At 36.3% G+C, this 10,464-nt stretch overlaps 1 protein-coding gene across 2 annotated transcripts in view; it reads left to right on the forward strand.

Moving 5' to 3' along the window:
• LOC135201696 (endoplasmic reticulum lectin 1-like) overlaps positions 1-10,464 on the forward strand; it is a 114,028-nt gene that overhangs the window by 79,354 nt on the left and 24,210 nt on the right. For both annotated transcript variants that reach the window (XM_064230848.1, XM_064230858.1), the window contains exons 5-6: positions 3,244-3,364; positions 4,383-4,559. In XM_064230848.1, the coding sequence (XP_064086918.1) occupies positions 3,244-3,364; positions 4,383-4,559 (298 nt within the window). The remainder of the gene's footprint in view (positions 1-3,243; positions 3,365-4,382; positions 4,560-10,464) is intronic.

A 10,464-nucleotide genomic window follows, 5' to 3' on the forward strand; every position in this document is an offset into this window, starting at 1 on the left:
GATTTGATTTTGAGGCACCCCAACACCACAGTACAGTAATACCTCAATCTTACATGATTTGAGTTGCGTGAATTTACAATAGCACAAACTTTTCATTGGAACCTAACTAATTATCATGTGCGAGTATTTCACAGACATGCGAACGCAAACACAATATTTTTTAATCCTGGAGGAACCCGTCAAAGGTGTTTGTTTGATTTTTTTATGTAATTTATAAGTTTTCAAGCTTTTATTTGTAAATTAAACAACATTAAATAATAAAAATAATAATTCTCTCTCTCTCTCTCTCTCTCTCTCTCTCTCTCTCTCTCTCTCTCTCTCTCTCTCTCTCTCTCTCTCTCTCTCTCTCTCTCTCTCTCTCTCTCTCTTTTACTGAGATGAGAGATTTTTTATGGTACATGTAGTATGTAGTACTATGTTTATTAATGTTTTCAAATATTAATAATAATAATAATTATAATAATAATAATAATATAATAATAATAATAATAATAATAATAATAATAATAATAAAATAATAATAATATAACTGTAATTACAAAATTCATGATAGTATTTTAAAGAAATAATCTTTCCATTTCACTTTCAAGTAAGAACAACTCTTCTCTATTTCTCTCTTGCTCTTACTGAGGTGAGAAAATATTTATGGTACATCTACTATGTCTACTATATGTTTATTAATATTTTCAAATAAGAATTAAAAACTAATAATAAATGATAAATAAAAAATAAAATTAATAAATATAACTTTAATAACAAAATGATGTGTTTTAAAGAATTCTTTCTCTCATCTTTCTGTTTAACTCCACAGAAGCTCGAAGTCCAGAGTTATCAAATATGTCAAGCAATGTGACGGGAGGGAGTGTTGCCAGATTAGCAATCAGTGATTTTTATGTAATTTTCTCTCTCTCTCTCCTCTCTCGGTCTCAGTCTCCTCTCTCTCTGAGCTCTCTCCTCGTCTCTCTCATCTCTCTCTCCCTCTCGCTCCATCTCTCGCTCTCTCCTCTCTCTCTCTCTCTCTCCGTGTATTTAATCTTCATACACTCGATTTTTACCAACCATTTATATTTAATCTTCATACTCTCCTCTATTTTTGCCAGCCATTTATTTCTGTAATGGTAATATATTAAGCTAACTTTTAAAAGGAATTACTGTGACTTTATTTTCATTTATGTTAGCTTAATATACTTATGTGAAGACACTCTCTCTCTCTCTCTCGGCTCTCATCTCACTCTCTCTCTCGCTCCTCTCTCTCTCTCTCTCTCGCTCTCTCTCTCATCCGCTCTCTCTCTTCGTTCTCTCATCTCTCTCTCTCTCTTTATCGTAGTTAGCAGTACCATACATAATATTTTAATTGATCTATTTTTTCCTTTACGTTCTAGAACTGTAAATGCCTGTCCTAGAACAGACACATAACTAAGAGTTGTATGAGTCCAAATAAAAAGCACTCTTTGTTCATGAAAAGGAATTTCAAAAACAAATGGTAAGAGACAGAATAAAGAATTTCTTAAAAGTGGTTGAGAAAACTTCTACAAATAGATTGGTTGGTCAGAAGGGGGAAAGAAGAGAGAACTGTCGTACATATGTAATCTTCACACACACCTATATTTTTACAAACCACTTTTTTGTTTTATGGGTAATGTATTAAGCTAACTTTTAAATGAAATTACAGTAAATTTAATTTGATTTAGAAGTTAGCTTAATATTTAGGAAGGATGATTAGGGTCATATTTTGTGTTCAAACTCTAGAAGTAAGCATTTATTAGCAATTTTAGAGACTGCCAAACTTACGCAAAAATTTCCTTTGCATGAGGGGGTCTAGAACCTAACCTCCCATAAGTTTGGGGTATTACTGTAGTGGCATTCATCACCAAACAAGAGGGTTTCATTTCCCTCCTGTTGCAGTTAACATGCAGGTGCTCTAGGGTAACTTTTGTGCACTTGATAGCTCTATCAGCCAAACACATTTCAAGATGAAATGTATTAGGAAACAACTCAGGGTCCGGAGTCGAGTGAGGGGCAGGATACTGCTTTCTCACGGAGAAATTGTTCGTATTAGTATTGTTTCTCCTCAGTCAAGAGTTTACTACTAATGAAGATCCTATCTGTCTGGCCATCACTGAGACCTAGGCCTCTGGGCTGCATTTGACTCTCATTTACAGTTCCTTTGTTCACAAGGCCTTGGAACCCTTTTATCCTTGGACCTGTGGTGGCTGCTCAACATGGGTTTTCTTATCCGGCTCCTTTAACGGGACAAGTTGCATCTTGTCTAAGGTGTACGGTTCTAGAAGTGAGAAGGATTTGAGAGTGACTGGGCTCTCCCCCTCTTTCCTCATTCTTCTACATCTATTCCTTTGGGTTGAGGATAGGACTCGAACCTTCACTTGTTGGACTGGCATCTGATGCAGAAAGTCTGCACAGCGAGTTTCCTTTCTGTTTTTGTATTAGAATCATAGAAGCAAATCTGCTCCTTCCTCTAGCAAGGGGAGAAAGGAGACTGTGGCAATAAGGCAAATCCTTCTCAGATCTTTGCGTTATTGCCTCTGACTCTTAATATTCTTCCCAGCCTTTTTCGTATGAGTTACGATTCCTCACTCATTCGAGAGGTGGGGCACTCCTCCTTGCTTTTTAGAACAGGAGGAGTAGCCCAGGTGTGCTAAACTCCAGTTAGTTCAAAAGACTCACTCAGATTCCTCCCTCCAATAAGTGAGTCTTCCTACTGTAAAGGACTGAGGGTTTGTACTATATTGTGTAGGTACAAATCACAATTTTTCAAAGTAAATTGGATTTTTCCTAACTATACAAACCTGAGGTCCTGTACACTAATGCTCACCTCATGCAACCCCTCAATCTGAAACCTGGGCCAAAAGGCAAAGTGGAATGTTTACATCCAGGCAGGCAGGTCTCCCTACCTACCAGATGGTAGTGACTGCCTAACCACCTTGTTCAAGAGTTTTAATGGCCGAGTTCCAGCTTCGCCATAAGTAATTTCCATTGTAAAGGACCTCAGGTTTGTATAGTAGTTGGGAAAAATACAATTTACTTTTTAAAATTGTTATTTTTTTAATTTATTCTTTATGATTTAGATATACCATGTAAATGAAATTCTTTAATATGTACTTAGTATATTCTGTTTGACTTTTATGACAAAAATATAGGAATCATCAGATTATGATGTTGGCATTCTGTAATGTATCTATGAGTAACTGGTAATAATTTTTACTTTATTGTAACCAATAACAGACCTAGGGATATACCACAAAACGACCTCCACTGCGTGCCCATAAGTGGTGGACCCATGAGACCTAGAAATCTTTTGAAGTTTGAAGCAGAAAGCTTGAAGATGAGATCAAATGGTGCTGTGGTGAGCCATACACTAATTTATTCACCTTGGCTTTGCCATGACTGCATTTTCCCTATACAGTGGACCCCCGTATTCATGTTCTCCGGATTCGCGGACTCACACATTTGCAGATTTCTATCGAGAATGTTTCCCCGCATTATTCGTGGAAAATTTGCATATTTGTGGTATTTTTCTATGCGAAATATCCACAGATTTTTGTTTTTTTTATCAATTTCATCATAAAATGCACTTTTTGTGATAAAACTATTAAAAAACAAGTATAAACATTTTTAGTGGGTTTTTCTTCAGTTTTAACTAACAAAATAGGCTGTTTTCAGTGTTTTTATAGGGGTTCCAACTATTCGTGGGTTCTAACTATTCAAGGGGGGGTCTGGTATGCATCCCCCGCGAATATGGGGGGACCACTGTATCAAGGAGAAATTTTGTTATGTTGTGATACATATTATATATGTTCGTTGTCCAAAGTATGAATCTGCAGATAATATAGTGCTATTACGTATATAGCAGATTCAGAGAAGGTCAGAATTGTTTAAATTCTTTGATGATTAAGACAGCAGTTTGAAAAATTAGCCTGGTCATTTTTATCGCACGAAAAATGAGCATAAGTTTTTAGTTCTTAAGCAGCTTATTAGTTTAACATCATAACCAATCAATTAGCCTTCATCCATAACTAATCCAATGTAAATGAAATGGACTGATAGTGTATATTTGTAAATAACATATGCCAAATCTCCAAAATTGTTATGATGGGTAGAGGGTCTGCAGGGTTGTTTTTGACAGATATGTTGATTCCTAGTGATTATTGATTGTTGATATTCCAAGGGAACTTTGTGAGTTATACCCTTTGAGTTACTCTATATCAGAATTGGTATTCTCTTTATATGTAAATTTGCATGAAGTTTTGTTTTTTCTAAGTGCCATATTTAAATACTATACCAATAAAATCATAATTACTTTGTCATTCAAATAGTGGTGAAATTGTTTTGTATTATAGTTGACCTTAACATATCTTTTTCAGTTAAGTGGTGATACATCAGGTGGTTATGTGAAGCTAGAAATAGTAAAGGATGCAGGAGAAAGTCCAGTTACTGAAAAATCCCAGGCACAAACTAGGTTGACCCTCTTTCCCCCTCAGCCGTCCGTTGATCAGAAACTGGTAGAAGACTTTCTTAATGGAGATTACTGTCTGCATGGGGTATGTTATCACCAACCTGTTGAACAACACACTCCTATACATAAGATATTCATGGAAGTAGTAAAATAGCAGGATGGGTAAATCTAATGCCTTTTTCTAGCCCATCCCTGAAGAAAAATGGGAAAGGCAGGGAAGCAATTGACCTTTAAAGGAAAACAGGGTGTTAGTCTGGAAAAACTTAAGCTGGAAGAGAATACCATACCCTGCAGTACCAGGAAAGAGAAGTATTCACCAAACCTTAATGCCCTTTCTAAATATTATTTGCTTTTTATCTTTGATTGTCATCATCCTGTATGGCTTTCCCACTTCTTTGATTTTCTCCAGTTATCTCTCGTTTCAAAACAAAACCAGTCTTATGAGATTCTAGAAATGACTTGGTGTCATTAACACGTTAACTGCCTTACAGTAATTTAACATTTTTCTCCTGGCACCATTACTTAACAACCCTCTCCCTCCCAGCTTGTTGCTGACAGCGATTGGGGAGGATGCTGGTCAGTGATTTGGTAGAGTAGAAGGGTAAGAATGGTAAAATCCATGATACACATGTGGCTTATAAGGTAATCTGTATAGTACAGTAATACCACAAACTTATGCGATTCAATTTGCACAAATTCACAATAGCTCAAACTTTTCATTGGAACGTAACTAATTATCATACACGAGTTCTTCACAATAGCGCAAAACTCTACAAAAGTGTTCATGTATTTTGTATTATGTAAATTTTAAAGTTTTCAAGCTTTTCTATATAAGATTTTTATTAACCCTTAAACGCTGAAGAGGTATTTTAAAAATCGTCTCCCGTATGCCAGCGGCGTTCGTGATTGAGCTCCGAAGCAGAAATTTTTTTTTTTTCAAAAAGTCACAGCACGCTTAGTTTTCAAGATTATGAGTTCATTTTTGGCTCCTTTTTTTGTCATTGCCTGAAGTTTAGTATGTAACCATCAGAAATGAAAAAAATATCATTATCATATATAAATATTGGGATATATGACACCGCAAAAAAAAATTTCATATATAATTGTATACAAATCGTGCTGTGAGCAAAACAGTTAAAGCTAACGAGTTCATTTTTTTGTTGTATTGTACACTAAATTGCGATCATTTTGGTATATAACACATTGTAAAACGATCAAGGCAACACAGAAAAAATATCACAAAATGATGCATGAATTTGTATCGCACGGACATAAAAAAAAAGCTGTTTTCAAAATTTCACCATAAATCGAAATATTGTGCTAGAGACTTCCCATTCATTGCAAAATGAAGGTAATTGATTGAATATTACTAGACTGTAAGTGTTGTAGCTTACAATTGCAGTTTTTGACCATTTTGGTCAAGTTAAAGTTGACCGAAGGACAAATTTTTTCTATTTATAGTTATTTATATGAAAATGTTTCAAAACTGATAAAAGCTACAAACATAGGTTGTTTTTTTTTGTATTCTACATGAAATTGCGCACATTTTTATATATAAAACTTTATGTAACGGCTAATTTAAAATGGTGCAAACATTACGACAATCGGACGAAAAATTTATGATTTTTTCAGAAGAGTTACCGCGCGGATGTATATACGTATATACATATTGTGAAATATTGTGCTAGAGACTTCCAATTTGTTGCAAAATAAAGGTAAATGATTGAATATTACTAGAATGTAATAGTTTTAGCTTACAATTGCGTTTTTCGACCATTTCGGTTGAGTCAAAGTTGACCAAAGGTTGAAATTTTGACACTTATTGTTATTTATATGAAAATATTTCAAAACTGATAGAAGCTACAACCATGGGTTGTTTATTGTTGTATTTTACATAAAATTGCGCACATTTTCATATATAAAACTTTATGTAACGGCTAATTTAAAATGGTGCAAAAATTACGACAATCGGACGAAAAAATTTTTTTCGGAAGACTGCGCGGACGTAAGGAAAAGTTTTTTTTCATAAATTCACCATAAATCAAAATATTGTGATAGAGACTTCCATTTTATTGCAAAATAAAGGTAAGTGATTGAATATTACTAGAATGTAAGAGTTTTAGCTAGAATTGCGTTTTTTTACCATTTCGGTTGACTCAAAGTTGACCGAAGGTTGATATTTTGGCACTTATTGTTATTTATATGAAAATATTTCAAAACTGATAAAAGCTACAACCATGGGTTGTTTTTAGTTGTATTCTACATGAAATTGCGCACATTTCCATTTATAAAACTTTATGTAACGGCTAATTTAAAATGGTGCAAACATTACGACAATCGTACGAAAAAATTTATGATTTTTTCGGAAGAGTTACCGCGCGGATGTAAGGAAAAAGTTTTTTTCATAAATTGACCATAAATCGAAATATTGTGCTAGAGACTTCCAATTTGTTGCAAAATGAAGGTAAATGATTGAATATTACTAGAATATAAGAGGTTTAGCTTACAATTGCATTTTTCGAACATTTCGGTAGAGTCAAAATTGACCGAAGGTTGAAATTTTGGCACTTATTGTTATTTATATTGAAAATATTTCAAAACTGATGAAAGCTACAACCATGAGTTGTTTGTTGTTGTATTCTACATGAAATTGCGCACATTTTCACATATAATACTCCATGTAACGGCTAATTTAAAATGGTGCAAAAATTATGTCAAAGTGACGAAATAATTTCTGAGATGTGTCACTGATACTTTTTAGTGAGATAAGAAAGAAATTCGCGCTTGCGCGCCTGCGTAACGATTGTAAACAAAACAACACCTTGATCCGTGAACTCACAGCATCCCCCAAGGCGCGTGATTCAAAAGTTTTCGGCTGGTAGGCCTATAAGTATTTTTCCACAAATTTGTTAAAAACTTTTCTATGTCGACGTAAAATACGTCCAATCGGCACCCCGACAGACAATTTATCTTGACGTAAAATACATCCAATCGGCGTTAAAGGGTTAAAGAAAATACTAAAGTGAATTAGTAAGATTTTAGTTTATAATTTTGAAAAATTTTGTAAGAATGAAGGAAATCCCAGTCTTCTCTCTCAAACTCCAGGTACTAAAACTGTCAAACATATCAAGTAATGGGACGGAGGGGGAGGAGCTGTTGTGTTGTTGCCACCAAATGTTCATGCAATTTTTTTTTTTTCTCTCTCTCTCTCTCTCTCTCTCATTTGCTGAGACTCGAGAATTTTTATAGTACATGTACTATTTGTTTTTAATACTTTAAAATAATAATAATAATATAACTGTAATTACGAAATTCATATTATGTGATAGTATTTTAAAGAAATACAATAATCTATCCATTTCACTCTTTTAATTAAGGATAACTCTCTCTCTCTCTCTCTCTCTCTCTCTCTCGTCTCTCTCCTCTCCTCTCTCTCTCTCGCTCCTCTCTCAACTCTCTCTTCTCTCTCTCTCTCTCTTTTGCCACACAGGATATGTATGTCATAGTGGTAACTCCCTCCCTCTGTTTCTCTGGAAGCGATATAAGTATTTTCTGAGAGAACAGAGATAAACTCACTCTCTCTCTCTCTTTACTGAGATGAAAGAATTTTTATGGTACTAGTATGTAAAATGTTTATTGATATTTTCTGTTGTTAATAATAATAATAATAATAAAAACTGATGGGGATTCGAACACCAACACCACCAGCACAACCAACCCAACAGAAACCAAAACAGCAACCTCCTTGGAAAAGGTGCCTGGAAAAGCAAATCATGGTGATGAGATCTGACTTGAGTAAACTGAAAGAGATGGCAGAAAAAAGGCTAAGAAGCAAGAAATTCCTGCAGCCAAACCAAGTAAGAGACTCTGGGAAAACATATGGAGCAATCCGGTATCACACAACAAACATGCAACATGGCTCCAGGAAGTCAAGGAAGAAGAAACAGGGAGAATAAAACAAAGATTCACAGAGATCACGACAGACACAGTCAGACACTAACTAAAGAAAATGCCCAACTGGAAAGCCCCAGGTCCTGATGAAGTCCATGGATACTGGCTCAAAAACTTCAAGGCCCTACACCCACGAATAGCAGAACAACTCCAGCATTGTATCTCAAATCACCATGCACCCAAATGGATGACCACAGGAAGAACATCCTTAGTACAAATAGACAAGAGTAAGGGAAATATAGCCGTAACTACAGGCCTATCACCTGCCTACCAATAATGTGGAAGTTACTAACAGGTATGGTATCAGCTATGAAAGGCTATACAATTACCTAGAGGAGACAAACACCATCCCCACCAACAGAAAGGCTACAGAAGGAAGTGTAGGGGCACAAAAGACCAGCTTCTGATAGACAAAATGGTAATGAAGAACAGTAGGAGAAGGAAAACCAACCTAAGCATGGCATGGATAGACTATAAGAAAGCCTTCGACATGATACCACACACAGGGCTAATAGAATGCCTGAAAATATATGGGGCAGAGGAAAACACCATCAGCTTCCTCAAAATACAATGCGCAACTGGAATACAATACTTACAAGCTCTGGAATAAGACTAGCAGAGGTTAATATCAGGAGAGGGATCTTCCAGGGCGACTCACTGTCCCCACTACTCTTCGTAGTAACCATGATTCCCATGACAAAAGTACTACAGAAGATGGATGCCGGGTACCAACTCAAGAAAAGAGGCAACAGAATTAACCATCTGATGTTCTTGGACGACATCAAGCTGTATGGTAAGAGCATCAAGGAAATAGATACCCTAATCCAGACTGTAAGGATTGTAACAGGGGACATCAGGATGGAGTTTGGAATAGAAAAATGCGCCTTAGTCAACATACAAAAAGGCAAAGTAACGAGAACTGAAGGGATAAAGCTACCAGATGGGAGCAACATCAAACACATACATGAGACAGGATATAAAACACCAAGAGATGAAGGACACGATCAGGAAAGAATATATGCAGAGACTCAAGGCGATACTCAAGTCAAAACTCAACGCCGGAAATATGATAAAAGCCATAAACACATGGGCAGTGCCAGTAATCAGATACAGCGCAGGAATAGTAGAATGGACGAAGGCAGAACTCCGCAGCATAGATCAGAAAACCAGGAAACATATGGCAGTACACAAAGCACTACACCCAAGAGCAAATACGTATAGACTATACATAACACGAAAGGAAGGAGGGAGAGGACTACTAAGTATAGAGGACTGCGTCAACATCGAGAACAGAGCACTGGGACAATATCTGAAAACCAGTGAAGACGAGTGGCTAAAGAGTGCATGGGAAGAAGGACTAATAAAAGTAGACGAAGACCCAGAAATATACAGAGACAGGAGAATGACAGACAGAACACGAGGACGGGCACAACAAACCAATGCAGGGACAATACATGAGACAGACTAAAGAACTAGCCAGTGATGACACATGGCAATGGCTACAGAGGGGAGAGCTAAAGAAGGAAACTGAAGGAATGATAACAGCGGCACAAGATCAGGCCCTAAGAACCAGATATGTTCAAAATACGATAGACGGAAATAACATCTCTCCCATATGTAGGAAGTGCAATACGAAAAATGAAACCATAAACCACATAGCAAGCGAATGCCTGGCACTTTCGCAGAACCAGTACAAAAAGAGGCATGATTCAGTAGCAAAAGCCTGTGCAAGAAACATCAGCTACCTTGCAGTAATAAGTGGTACGAGCAACAACCTGAGGGAGTGATAGAAAACGATCAGGCAAAGATCCACTGGGACTATGGTATCAGAACAGATAGGGTGATACGTGCAAATAGACCAGACGTGACGTTGATTGACAAAGTCAAGAAGAAAGTATCACTCATTGATGTCGCAATACCATGGGACACCGGAGTTGAAGAGAAAGAGAGGGAAAAAATGGATAAGTATCAAGATCTGAAAATAGAAATAAGAAGGATATGGGATATGCCAGTGGAAATCGTACCCATAATCATAGGAG

The sequence above is a fragment of the Macrobrachium nipponense genome, chromosome 23 (genome assembly GCF_015104395.2).
Source record: "Macrobrachium nipponense isolate FS-2020 chromosome 23, ASM1510439v2, whole genome shotgun sequence".
In the NCBI taxonomy this organism is placed as follows: domain Eukaryota; kingdom Metazoa; phylum Arthropoda; class Malacostraca; order Decapoda; family Palaemonidae; genus Macrobrachium; species Macrobrachium nipponense.